The sequence below is a fragment of the Ornithorhynchus anatinus genome, chromosome 12 (assembly GCF_004115215.2).
Source record: "Ornithorhynchus anatinus isolate Pmale09 chromosome 12, mOrnAna1.pri.v4, whole genome shotgun sequence".
NCBI classification, from domain to species: domain Eukaryota; kingdom Metazoa; phylum Chordata; class Mammalia; order Monotremata; family Ornithorhynchidae; genus Ornithorhynchus; species Ornithorhynchus anatinus.
Window position 1 is genome coordinate 36,563,968 of NC_041739.1, and position 14,407 is coordinate 36,578,374.

General features: G+C 45.2%; 1 protein-coding gene across 3 annotated transcripts in view; it reads right to left on the bottom strand.

The window, feature by feature from the left end:
- EGF (epidermal growth factor) overlaps window positions 1-13,804 on the bottom strand; it is a 95,264-nt gene extending 81,460 nt beyond the window's left edge. For all 3 annotated transcript variants that reach the window (XR_003763409.2, XM_029077041.2, XM_029077039.2), the window contains exon 1: window positions 13,238-13,804. Coding sequence is in view for 2 of the 3 variants with exons in the window: in XM_029077041.2 (XP_028932874.1) it covers window positions 13,238-13,364 (127 nt within the window). In the remaining variant the exon portion in view is untranslated. The remainder of the gene's footprint in view (window positions 1-13,237) is intronic.
- Window positions 13,805-14,407: the final 603 nt, after the last annotated feature.

Consider the following 14,407-nt stretch of genomic DNA (forward strand, 5'->3'; position numbering starts at 1 on the left):
CTTAGAACGTGTTTAACAAATACAAGTATTATTATGGCCATAGTTATATAGGGCAGGAAGCCCTGCTGTTGAGTCGGCGGAAAGAGTACTGTCTTCTGGGTCAGGAGACCTGGGTTTTAATCCTAATTTTGCCTGCTGGGACTATGCCATCAGAAGTGAAGCTCTCCCTAAATCCTCATTTCCTCTTCTCCCACTCCCTTCTGCAGCACCCTGATTTGCTCCCTTTATTCACCCCTGCTTCAGCCTCACAGCTGCTGATACAAATAGCCCTCATTTATTTATGCAAATCTCTGTCTCCCCCTCTAGACTGCAAGATCACTGTGGGCAGAGAACGTGCCTACCAACTTTATTATATTGTAATCTCCCAAGCGCGTAATACATTGCTCTGCACACAGTAAGCACTCGATAAATGTGATTTTTTGACTGACTGATTGATTGGTCTGACTGAAGAATCATCTAGAGCATCTCGTGAGGTGGACAGGCCCATCGAGAATCCTGAATAATAACAATCTCATGTGAGCACCACAGATCCGTAAGCACGTTGTGGGCAGGGAATGTGTCTGTTCTACTGTTATACTGTACTCTCTCAAGTGCTTAGTATAGTGGTCTGCATACAATAAGCACTCAATAAATACGATTGACTGATTACCAGGGTGACTTTCTGTGTTATAGCAAAGCATTGGCACTAGGTTTAAGGGTACTGCACAGAATAATAACTGATAATAACTGCGGTATTTGTTAAGCACTTACTGTGTGCCAAGCACTGTACAAACTGCTAAAGTAGATACCAAATAATCGGTTTGGAAACAACTCTGCCCTACATCATACTTAGAATGTGAGCCCCACGTGGGGCGGTGACTAAGTCGAACCTGATTATCTTGCCTTTTCCCCAACGCTTAATATAGCACCCTGCACATCGTAAGCACTTAACAAATGTCATCGGTATTATCATTAGTATTACTATGATCATTATTATATCAGGCTCACATAAAAAGTCTTTGTATCGCCTTGCACTCCCGCTTACTCCCTGCACATTGTGCTCAACAGGACACTGAATTAGGGAAGAGAGAGTGTAGCGGTCCTGTGCAAAACCATTAATGCTAGGGATAATGCGTGGGTTCTAAACCCAGCTCCGTGACTTGTCTGCTGTGTGACCGTGGGCAAGCCACTTAACTTCTCTGGGCCTCAGTTCCCTCATCTGTAAAATGGGGATTAAGACTGTGAGCCCCATGTGGGACAACCTAAAGACCTTATATCTACCCCAGAGCTCAGAACAGTGCTTGGCACATAGTAAGTGCTTAACAAACACCAGAATTAGTATCATTATTATTATTATTATCTATCCCAGGCCTTGAACAGAGCTTTACACATTGTAAGCACTTAAATACCTATCATTATTATTAACTCCTACACACACGGATTCTCCATCATGAAATTTCTCACTAAGGTTCAGACATCATTATGGCATTATATCATTGGCTTTCTCCCTTTATTCATCCCTCTCCCAGCCCTACAGCACTTACATACAGATATGTATTTTATTTATTTATATTCATGTCTGTCTCCCCCTCTAGACCGTAAGCTTGTTGTGGGCAGGTAATGTGTCTGCTATAGTTTTCTACTGTACTCTCCCAAGCGCTTAGTACAGTGGCCTGCACACAGTAAGCACTCACTAAATACAATTGACTCCACCCTCACCATCATCATAGTGGCGCAACTCTGCCTTTTGTTTCCTTTTCCACATTCTACAGCCATTTGACTAAATGGAGGCTTTGGTTCTTAGAAGTTCATTAGTAAAGAAGATTTTCTGTAGAATGGATATGTCTGTAAAATGCAAAGAACAATTGTAAACTCCATAGAAAACAATAGCCATTCAAGCTCACTTTACCATCTGCCTTCCTTACACATTCATTTTGAGGGTTGGGACAAAAGTTCAGTGAAATCACAGAATGGAAAAATCTTTCCTCTTTATTCCCAGATTTGTTTTTTTCCTAGCAGAATCTCTGCTTGGGGAAGGTCATTAGCATAACCAGAAAGTGATTTTCAGGTTCATTTCCTAATAATCAAATAAAGCATTTGATCATATAGTCTTTTTAAGCCTAAACAGTATGGCTGCATTCTTTGGGGGGTTGGTTTCAACTGGGTATATGCTGTTAGACCTCATTAGCATTAATGAGAGCAATCTTTTCAATTCCCCAGCATAGAGAGGAGAGATGAGGTCCCTTTGCCCACAGAAATCCTATAGTAAACAGAAAAATTGTGTGCTTCTGAGGTAGAGGTAAAAAAAACCCAACAACCCAGAAGGATAACTCTGGCACTCTTACTTCAGATTCTGTACTTTAAAGCTAATGAGAGAGTTTGGAGTCCACGGAATTACTCTGTGGGAGAATAAATTATGACAGTAGTTGATTTCACTGAGGCTGAAAGATACCACAGCACTTATCTTCCTCCCCTTTGACAAGGTTTAAGTATAAGAATGATAACTTCTCTCAGGCATTTGAGAATCTGATTAGGAAGCCGTCCAATCCGGAGCAAGCAAACAGTCTCTCAGTCTCCACCTGCGCACCATGTGCGGAAAGGCATTCCCAGCTGCCATGATGCTGTCGCTTCTTAACGTATCCCGGCAACGGCATCCCCCCGGTCAGATCTGCCCTCGTGAATGGAAATCGGCTTACCGAACACAAAAGGCTGTCTGGAGCAACACAACAAGCAATTCTCAATGGAAGAATGAGGTGCTGCTCTCTGCTGAATGGCCCCTTTATGCCATCTCCGAGGCAAAGGCTTTGAGAATCCCAGCGAACCATGAATCGCTGCCTCGGTGCTGCTAGATTTAAGGCCATACGCACACAAACTTTCTAGCTTACTAGACAGCCAGAGAGGCCTTCTGAGTCTCAGACAGGGAGGGGTTAGCCGACTTAGCCGGGACCCAGAGATTCTGAGTGAAGTTGGGTTCAGAAGATGTGAACACAAAGTAGTTTGGTGGGAAAATGTAAATGTCAGGGGCAGGCTGTATATTCTGCTCTTCCTGTTCTGAATGAGTTGTTTAAAGTGTAAAAGGCAAGAGTGAGACGTTCCGCATTTATATTGGGCTACAGCATGACCATTTCAGACCCTGAATCTCTACCTTCATGTCATGGAAGCTGAGGAGGCCAAAGACGTAGTCGGAGACAGAATGGGAGACACACCAAAGAAAAATGTAGTCCTCACTCGGCAGCTAAAATAATAATGGTATTTGTTAAGTGCTTACTATGTGCCAAGCACTGTACTAAGCGCTGGGGTGGATACAAGCAAATCGGGTTGGACACAGTCCCTGTCCCACATGGGGCTCACAGTCTTAATCCCCATCTTTTAAGGGTAGATATAAGATAATCAAGTCCCACAGGAGGTTCACGGTCTAAGGAGGAGGGATAGCAAGTATTGACTCTCCATTTGGAGATGAGGGAATTTAGGCACAGAGAATAATAATAATTGTGTTTTCTGTTAAGTGCTTACTGTGTGCCAAGCACTGTACTAAGCGCTGGGGGGAATACAAGCAAGTCGGTTGGGCACAGGCCCTGTCCCACATGAGGCTCACAATCTCAATCCCCATTTTTCAGATGAAGTAACTAAGGCACAGAGAATTGGAGTGACTTGCCCAAGGCCACACAGAAGACAAGTGGCGGAGCTGGAATTAGAACCCATGACCTTCTGACTCCCAAGCCCGTGCTCTATCCACTACACCATGCCGCTTCTCTAAGTTAAGTGACTTGCCCAGAGTCAAACAGCAAACAAGTGGTAGAAACGGGATTGGAACACAGGTCCTCTGATATCCAAGCCCGTGCTCTTTCCACTAGGCCACGCTGCTTCCTCTACGAAGACCTGGGCTAATCAGGTCACAGTCGAGACTGCAATCTCATGGAAAAATACCGTGGTAGGAATAGGATCAGGAAAAGGGGGCATCTATCCTGGGGGAGGGTGTGTCTAAAGGGATTCCATAATGGAGTTACACCCCATGCTACACACTTCCTCCCATGTCATCCTAATGCTTTTGGAATTGACTCTGCTGAAGTGCAGTAAAATGTTCTACCACTGAAGCCGGAATACCTCAGATAATTGAATTCCAGTGATAATCCTAAAGCCCTGGTTTTATCCAGCAGTTTCAACCACTCTCCCAACAGTCCTTATCCTGAAAGTACCGGGATTGATTAATATGAGTTTCCTCCTCTTTTATTTTCCTTTCCCATCCTTCGATGAAGGGGGTCTGCCCATTTTACGCTCACTATGAGACAAAACTGTCCCGCAGCTCTAAGATGAAGCTGCTGCCTGTGGGATTGTATGGATGAGCGTGTGGGTCACTGAGGGACAAGCTTTTGCACACTAACATGCAAAAAAAAATATGTCTATGTATATATCCGATAAGACCGCTCTTTACTCCCCCACCTCCCACCTTCACTCATGCTTTTCACCAAGCCTGAAATTCTTTCCCATCGGCCAAACCTGCCAGATTCCAGTTCTTTCCATTCAAAAAACCCCTCTTAAACGTCCAACTCCGCCAAGGAGCCATCCTAGATTCATTCAAACCTGCCAGTCATTCTGACACTATTATACTTGCGATTTATTCCCACTCTCAGAACCCACTTATATATTGTATAGTTGCATTTATTGCATATTTTCTTCATACATTTATCTGAACATTCAGTTATTTGTTCAGAAGTTCCATCCTGACATGTTTGTACTACTTCTGGTTCCCTCTTTGTTCACTCTGCTCGTTTCGCTGTCGGCAAATATTTTTTCTTCAGCTGTCTGCACTTTTGAATTGAGGACTATGTGTTGCTTTTTCTGAATTTTCCAAGAACTTAATTCAGTGCCTAGCACTCAGGGATTCATAAATCCCACTGAATGAGTGACCAGTATAGCCCAGTACTGTGATATCAACTTGGAGATGAGGGAATTTAGGCACCGAAAATAATAATACTAAGAACTGTGGTATTATTCTCTCTTCTACATTGTGCCCTCCCAATTGCTAAGTGCAGGGCTCTGCACACAGTAAATGCTCAGTAAATATGATTGATTGAAGGGATTTAGTGTGTAGTGTGGGGTGTTACTCCATTCTGGAACCCCTCTCCGGCTCTGCCGCCCCCCGCCCCCCAGGACAGATACCCCCTTTTCTTGATTTTTTTCCTGCCATGGCAAGAACTGGATAAATAAGGTCATTACCGAATTCAGTTTCAGCACCATTTTGTTCCCTCACATCAGTCAAATGAGAAATATCGTGTTTGACTCGGCATATTAAATTTCAAGATGAAGAGCTAAACCTGCAACTTGGTTCAGAGAAATTTGGCATTTGTCTGAAAGATCAGATGCTCAGACTGAACAGGGCAATCACGTTGGGCCGGGCCCGTTTGCGGCTGTGGCATTCCTATTGGGAAGTTTTGAACCCAAAGTCAAGCCCACTCACAAGTCCAATTGGCTTCGGATAAGCCGGGTCCCAGTTTGATAGCACAGTTCTCCCCAGCCAGCCTTCTGGTAAAACGCCCAAGTGACCAGCCAATTGTTCTACCCTGAGTTCAGCTGGCTCTTGCACCTTCAGACTTCCAAGCTGGAAGCCAGAGGTGTGGACAGCTTCAAATTAACCAAACAATTTTAACTCATTTGAAAAGCAGGCCAAGCGACTGGCTTTCTTCCTCAGTAATCTGAGCCCTGGAAAGCTGGGTTTGAGTTATCCTGCCGTAGTTAGCTGGATCAAGAGTCCTTTCTTTCCACTAAAATAACCCACCAATATATTCCAGGGGGCTTGTATTTTGGGGCTCTTATTTAAAAACCTTGCAAAGGGATTTAAAGTGAAGTCTAGGCAATGAGTGTGGACGGTCAACGGAGGAATCTATCGGATCAATGGTATTTCTTGGGTGCTTACTGTGTGCAGAGTACTGTGTTAAGCGTTCGGGATAGTGCAGTTCAGTAGAGCAGGTAGATCCGATCCCTGCTCTCTGGGAGCTCACAATCCAGTTGGGGAGGCAGACAATACATTAAATTGCAGGATAGGGGAAGCGGTATGGCCTAGTGGGATAGAGCACGGGCCTGGGAGTCAGAAGGTCATGGGTTCTAATCCCGGCTCTGCCAAGGTTCTGCTGTGTGACCTTGGGCAAGTCACTTTACTTCTCTGTGCCTCATTTGCCTCGTCTGTAAAATGGGGATCGAGACCGTGAGCTCCACATAGGACAGGGACTGTGTCCAACCCGGTTTGCTTGTATCCACCCCAGCGCTTAGTACAGAGCCTGGCACATAGTAAGTACTTAAAAAATACCATAATTATCATTACAAGGTATAAGTGCTGTGGAGCTGGGGAAGGGGTGGATATCAAAGTGCTGAGTGGATGACCAAGTGAAGAGGCGATGCAGAAGTCAGGAAGAGTAGGGGGGGTGGGAGATGAGAGGTTAGTCAGGAAAGGCTTCCTGGAGGAGATATAATTTTAATAGGTCTTCTGAAGATAAGAGGGGTGGTCTGTAGGATATGAAGGGGGAGAAGTTCCAGGCAGGATGGACAACAGAAGCAACGGGTTGAAAGTGAGAGATGAAACAGAGGTACAGTAAGTAGGTCGGTGTTATCAATCAGAGGTGTGTATCAAGGGCTTACTGTGTGCAGAGCACTGTACTAAGTGCTTGGGAGAGTAAAATATAATAGAGTTGTTGGACATGATCTCTGTGACAGAGAGTTTACATTTCAGAGGGGAAGACAGACGTTAAAATCAATTAGGGGAAATGGCAGATTGTAAAGATATGTACATGCGTGCTGGGAGCTGAATGTGGGGTGAATACCAAGCGCTTAAGGGGTACAGATCCGTGGGCACAGGAGAGGCAGAGGGGAGAGAGATGAGAGTTTAGTCAGGGAAGGTCTCATGGAGAAGTAAGATGTTAGAGGAACATCATGTGTGAACTGGATTGTAGTGGGAGAAGAGTGAGGATAGAGAGGAGAAACAGCGTGGTTTAGTGGATAGAGCCCGGGCCTGGGAATCAGAAGAATAATAATGATGGTATTTGTTAAGTGCTTACTATGCGCCAAGCACTGCTCTAAGTGCTGGGGTCGGTAACAAGGTAATCAGGTTGTGCCACGTGGGACTCACAGAGTTCATCCCCATTTTACAGATGAGGTAACTGAAGCACAGAAAGATTGTGACTCGCCCAAAGTCAAACAGCTGACAAGTGGTGGAGCCGGGATTAGAACCCACGACTGCTCCCAAGCCCATCTAGTCCTGACTCTGCCACATGTCTGCTGTGTGACCTTGTGTAAGTCACTTAACTTCTCTGTTCCTCATTTGTAAAAAATGGGGATGACGATTGTGAGTCCCATGTGGGACAGGAACTGTCTCCAACCTGATTAACTTCTATTTACCTCAGCACTTTAACAGTGCTTGGCATATAGCGTTTAACAAGTATCATAATTATTGTTATTACTAAGGGATTTTTGTGTAACCCACAGAGTCCATCAGAATTAGTTCTTTCCTCAGTGAGTTTTCTCATCTAAGGCAAACAGGTTTAAAAGTTCAAAAACCACTCCCAGGAAGGCTTCTTTATGGCCACATGCACTCTTTCATTTGCAATGTACCTCAAACAAAGGCGTCACAGGAGAGTCAATTAAAACAAATACCGATTCTCTCCTATCACTAGGTGAATTGGTCTTTGCAGTTGGACAAGGTACAAAGAAACTTAGACTAGTTCACCCGGTTCCAGTGAAACAACGCACTGTTCTCCCTAGAAGACCAGGTGGGATCGTTCCAATTGTGTGATAAGAACCGTGGCAGGCAAAATTTCAAACAAATGAAAAGAAACAGGACCCACCCATAGAGAAGCAGCAGTCCTGTACTCTGGGAATCAGTAAATCGGGTTTCTAATACCAGCTCCGTCACCTGCCCGCTGGGAGACCTCGGACCAAATATTTAATTTCCCTGTGCCTCGGTTTCCTCATCTGGAAAAAGAGGATTAAATAGCAGTTTTTGCCCTCACTCAGACTGTGAGCCCCTTGTAACAATAATAATAATAATAATAATAATAATAATAATAATTATGGCATTTGTTAAGCACTTACTCTGTACCAGGCACTGTACTAAGCGCTGGGGTAGATACAAGTTAATCATGTTGAACACAGTCCCTGTCCCTCATGGGGTTCACAGTCTTAATCCCCATTTTATCGATGAGGTGACTGAAGCACGGAGAAGTTAAGTGGCTTGGCCAAGGTCACACTTCAGAGAGGTGGTGGATTGGGGATTAGAATTCCCAGGCTCGGGCTCTATCCACCATGCTGCTTCTCTGCAGCAGGCAGCACAGAGACGGTCCAATCTGGTTATCTGGTAGTCAGTGATATTTATTGAGCGCTTACTATGTGCAGAGCCTTGTATCTAGCAACAGGGAGAGTAGCGTACAATAGAGATGGTAGACATCATCCCTATCCAAAGAGAGTTTACCATCTAGAGGGGAGACAAACATTAAAATGAATCACAGATAGGGGAAACACTCGAGTCTGAATGTACGTAAGTGCTGTAGGTGTGAATATCAACTGCTTAGGGCGCACAGATTCAAGTGTAGACTATCTTGTATCTACTACAGCTCTTAGCTCAGTGCTTGGCATCTAAATACCACTTAAGCACTTGAATACCACAATTATTATTGTCATCACCACTATCTAATAATTATTATTATGGCATCTGTTAAGCGTTTGTTAAGTTCTAACTTAACTGTTCTAAGTGCTGGGGTAGATAGAAGGTAATCAGATTTTGGACACAGTCCCTGTCCCGCACTGGGCTCCCATTCTCAGTCCCCATTTTACAGATGAGGAGATGAAAGCAGGGAAGTGAAGTGACTCACTCGAGGTCATATGGCAAACACGTGGCAGAGCCGGGATTAGAACCCAGATCCTCTGACTCCCAGGCCCATAGCAAACACGGGGCAGAGATGGGATTAGAACCCAGATCCTCTGACTCCCAGACCCATGATCTTTTCACTTGGCCACGCTCTTTCTCAGCTCTACAGAATCCGTTGTCCAAGAATGCTGGAAAATGCAGTGACAGGGGAGCTTTTAGGCATTTGTCAGTCCACCGGAGATGCATGAGTGTTTGGTAAAGGGTTTGGGAACAGAATGTCCAAAAACTAATTGCCCTATCACATAAATTTCCTCTTCACCGCAGGCAAGCTACGTAGCGTAAGTGTCATACAGCTTGCATCGTGGGCGAGGTTTTTTGGCCAAGGCGATCCCCTGTGACCAAAAGTGGTTGTACATCCCTTGGTGGAGGGCTGACATCCCTCTGGAAAAGTGCGGAGTGCGGATTTCCTGCCAATGTTTCCGGAAGCGTCCCGATCCCCGGAGATCCTTAGGGCAATCCACACTGGCACCCAGTCAGTCAGTCAATCGACGGTATTTACTGAACACTTACTGTGTACCAAGCACCGAACTAAGTCAGTCAATCAACGATCAACCAATCAATTATATTTCTCGAGTGCTTACTGTGTGCAGAGCACTGTACCCAGTGCTTAGGAGAGTACAATATGACAGAGTTGGTAGACGTGTTCCCTGTCCACTCAAAGGGCAGGGACCGTCTCTATCTGTTATCGATTTGTAGATTCCAAGCGCTTAGTACGGTGCTCTGCACATGGTAAGAGCTCAATAAATACTATTGAATGAATAGGAGCTTGCAGTCTAGGGAGGAGACAGGTATGAAAATAAAGAAATAAATTGTGCCTATGTAAATAAGTGCCATGAGTCTGAGGGAGCAAATCCAAGTATTCATATTTATTGGGCACTCCCTGGGTGCAGAACACTGCACTAAGCACTTGGGAAAGTACAAAATAACTGAGTTGGTAGACAGTCCCTGCCCACAAGGAGCTTACAGTCTAGAGGAGGAGTTTACAGTTTAGAGGAGGATCTTGGGAAAATACAATGCAATAAAATTGGTAGACACGATCCCTGCTCGCAGAACGCTTGCAGTCTACACTCTTACTCCTGGTGGACTAGGTTTGGGGCTTCGCTAGCATAAGGCACTCGGGGCCCCCCAGAAGGGAGGGATGCCCCTCACCGTCTCCTACCGGTCTGAGGTGCCTTCTAATCCTGGCCGTCTAAGACTAATGTGAGGCCATTTCTGATGTGGCTGCTTTAAGGAGTCTTCCGATCCATCTGTCACTACAGTGCTCAGTTCCATGGCTAGCTCTCTGTAGCTCTATTTAATGTTGGTATTTATTAAGCGCTTACTATGTGCAGAGCACTGTTCTAAGCACTGGGGGAGATACAGGGTAATCAGGTCGTCCCACGTGGGGCTCACAGTCTTAATCCCCATTTGACAGATGAGGGAACTGAGGTACAGAGAAGTGAAGTGACTTGCCCAAGGTCACACAGCTGACAAGCGGCGGAACTGGGATTCGAACCCGTGACCTCTGACTCCCAAGCCCGGGCTCTTTCCACTGAGCCACGCTGCTGTCACTTAACTTCTCTGTGCCTCAGTTACCTCATCTGTAAAATGGGGATTAAAACTGGGAGCCCCACGTGGGACAATGTGATCACCCTGTATCTCCCCCAGCGCTTAGAACAGTCCTCTGCACACAGTAAGCGCTTAATAAATGTCAACATTATTATCATTATATTTCCAATCTCACTCACTCCCAGGTCACAAGTGAGAATATTCTATTTTCAGTCCTCTCTTGTCCTGGGTCTCTCTCTCTTCCCTGGATGCTTAGAAAGACTCTTCCTAGCTAGACTCACAATGCACGCTGTTTTCCCTTCTTTGTAGCGAAGCAACCTGGCCTAGTGGAAAGAGTATGGGCCTGGGAATCAGGAGGCTGGAATTCTAATCCCATCTCTCCCAGTTGCCTGCTCTGTGACCTTTGGCCAGTCAGAACTTCACTGGGCTTCAGTTTCCTCCTCTGTGAAATGGGGATAAAATATCTGTTCTCGCACCTACTTACACTGTGGATCCCATATAAGACATGGACTGTGTCTAACCTGATTATCCTGAAGCCATCTGGAGAGTAGTTTGTTCTCGTGTTCCCTCTTGCTTAGAAGCTGCCTCACCTCTTTCTTTTCCCCACTCCACTTTAATTTCTTCCCTTTTATCCTTATTATTACTACTACTAATAATCATGGCATCTGTTAAGCATTTACTATGTACCAGGAACTATGCTAAACACTGGGGTGGATACAAGCAAATCAGGTTGGACACAGTCCCCGTCCCCCATGGGGCTCACAGGCTTAATCGCCATTTTCCAGATGAGGTAACTGAGGCACAGAGAAATAAAGTGGCTTTCCCGCGGCCACACAGCAGACTAGTGGCAGAGCCAGGATTAGAACCCATGACCTTCTGACCCCCAGGCCTGTCCTCTATTTACATTGCCATGCTGCTCCTTTTCTTCACTGCTCCCTCTGGGTCGATCAAACAATCGATCAATGGTATTTATTGAGTTCTCACTGCATGCAGAGTACTGTACTAAGCGCTTGGGAGAGTACAATATAACAGAGTTGGTAGACAGGTTCCCTGCCCACAACAGAACTTGCGGTCTAGAGGGGGAGATAGACATTAATATAAATAAATAATTTGAAATACATAATTTCCAGAGATGAGAAGCAGCATGGCCACGTGGATAGAGCACGGGCCTGGGAGTCACAAGGACCCGGGTTCCCATTCCAGCTCCGTCACTTGTCTTCTTTGTGAGCTTGGGCACGTTACTTCACTTCTCCGTGCCTCATTTCCCTCATCTGTAAAATGAGGATTTAGACTGTGAGCCCCATGTGGGACACAGGGAGAGAGTGAAGGGAAGTTAGAAAAAGAGAACATTTAAAGTGGAGTTGGGGAAAAGAAGGAGCTTCTAAGCAAGACCGTCCAACCTGATTAGCTTGCATCTACCCCTATGCTTATTATAATGCTGACCCGAAGTCAGTGCTCACAAATATCATAAAAAAAAAAGATACGTACAAAAGTGCTGTGAGTCTAAGGGGGTAAAAAGTCAGTCAATCCAATTTATCGAGTACTTACTGTGTGCACAGCACTGTACTAAGCTGTTACTATTCTGTTACAAAGTTACAGAATAGAGGGGAACAAATACCAAATGCCCAAAGGTCACAGATCCGAGTGCATAGAGGACGTAGCGCATCCTTCCCCGAAATCCCCCTCTTCTTCCCAATTTCCCCGTCTCCCAACCCTCCGGAGAGGCTATCCCATGAGAGAGCTGCAGCCCCTGACCACCCAGGGGATCCAGATGGGTGAGGGACTGAGGAACTGGTTGGGTCCACAACCTGGAAACAAAGCAAGGGACGAGCAAGAAGACGAGAAAAGAGAAATGAACCCAGAGGGGCAGTCTTTAATACTTTAAGCATAACAGCACCACTCTCTGGGGTGTTGGTTTAAAAAGCAGACTCGACATTTCAAAATCACCAACACCCGCCAATTTGAGGACAAGCCTGGCACCACTGGCTTCAGCAAAACTCTCAGGGAGTGTTTGCATTTGCTTCCCTCTCTCTCAGTACGGCATTTAGCACGCAACTATCGCTTTCCGTTTTCAAGTTGTATGCCTGGCAAGGATCACCAGACACCTGTTACTAAAAACCTAGGATCACGTCAAGACCGACGTAGACTGATCAGGAGCCGAGGCAGAGATGAAGAAAATGAACATCTTCTCACAAGGTTTCAGAATCAAAGCACTTAACAATTCCCTTCCCACCTCGTTGTTGGCATCTTCCACCCGGATTCAAACTGCTCCAAATTTGAAGTTGCCATTTTTCATTTCTACTTTATTAGCTGCCTGGTATATTGCTGAAATAGAACTCCATTATCTGTTTCCTCGTTTCTGCAGTGCAACAGCCCCAAACAGAATCATTCTGATAATTACGATAATATAAAGGCAGGTTCACTTTGATTCTTAGAGAACAAACCTGCATTAGCCAGCATATGGAAGTTTAGCTGTATTAACTTCCACACACACGGATACACCCCTCTGACACATGCACAGAAACACACAAGCACACCGAGACGAGTAATTTAAGAGCCTTGCGTTGCTCACACAGCCCCTTGCAGTATCTATCGGAGTAACTGCATTTAGATATTGAAAAGCTCAAGCAATCAGCTTTGCTATTAGAGAAAGGGGAAAGTTGTCCTAAATCTAACACACGAAACAAAATACTGAATTTAGAAAAACACCAGAGGACAGAATCCATCAGCAAGGATTGTAAGGACTGCTCCCCACCAAACCGGAAGGATCTGAAGGAAAGCGTTTTAATTACTTACCCACACAAGTGGAATTTCCAATTCCCGATCCATCGCTCCCAGGACAGTTCCAGTGCTGTAATCCTGAGAGACTGACAAAAGCCACTTGCAAAACCACTGGCAAAAGAGCAAAAAATACAAGCAACATAATCTTGAGTTTGGGGAAGAGCAAACTGCAACAACAGCCAGGTCAAACAGCCTGTTCAATTCCCGAGAGTTCTTATGACCATTCGGTTGTGCGCTGGGGCATCTTTTCACAACCTTCCCTATCCCTCCCTTCTAACTTTCTTCTCGTGCCTCTGAAGCCCACACTGCCTCTTATGCCAGCCTCGAAAGAGCTCCGGAGAGAAATTTCTTCGAAATCTATATTTTTGGAAGCCAAGTATGAGAAGCTTGTCACCTCTGTGACAAATTTAACACAGTTCAACAAAGCTCCAGGGGCATTACTCCACAATTAATTGTGATGAGCTGAGCTGGGATGCACAAGTCTGAAGGAAAAATGGGGTTGGGGGAAGAGGGAAAAGCCCAATTAAAAGATCTGACACGGTCCTTCGACGAGGCTGAAGGAGGAAACCTATGGAGGGTATTCCTTCCCAAACACAGTTTGTCTTTATTGAAGTTGGAATGATTCCCCTTCCTTTTTAAGGCTCCGCTAGCCCCACCTCCTTACTTTAGTGCCACTTGAGTGAAGCTTCTGTTTGCAGATGTGAACGCGGGCCACTCTAAACTGCAGAGAGACAGGGAAGTCAGCCAAAGAGCAGGGATCTAGCCGCTCATAATAAATACTCTGTGCTCAGGAGAGGGAAGAAGCAGCTCTGGAAAGGATTCCCACGTCTCAGAGATACCTGTCTAATGCTGACTCTTGTTGAATGCTTTGCGGGTTAGAGGCAAACTTACACGACGAGCAGTAAATCAGTGATTTAGGAACAGCTGCTAATCCACTTCTCCAACATATCTGTAGTGTGTTCTCTTCAATTTTTCTTGTGGAAAGAGAAATCTCTAGCACCAATGCTTGAATCCAATACCCTCTTCTGGGGTTGCAGAAATTCCTCCTTTTGCTTTTTTTCTCCCCAAATCCTAAAGTAATGGAAAGATTAGGGAATAATGGGGAGGGGGCGAGTGTAGGGTATTATTATTCTGACATTTTGTTAGAATTAGTAAATTAATAGTATAACAGCTGAAATCAGTCAC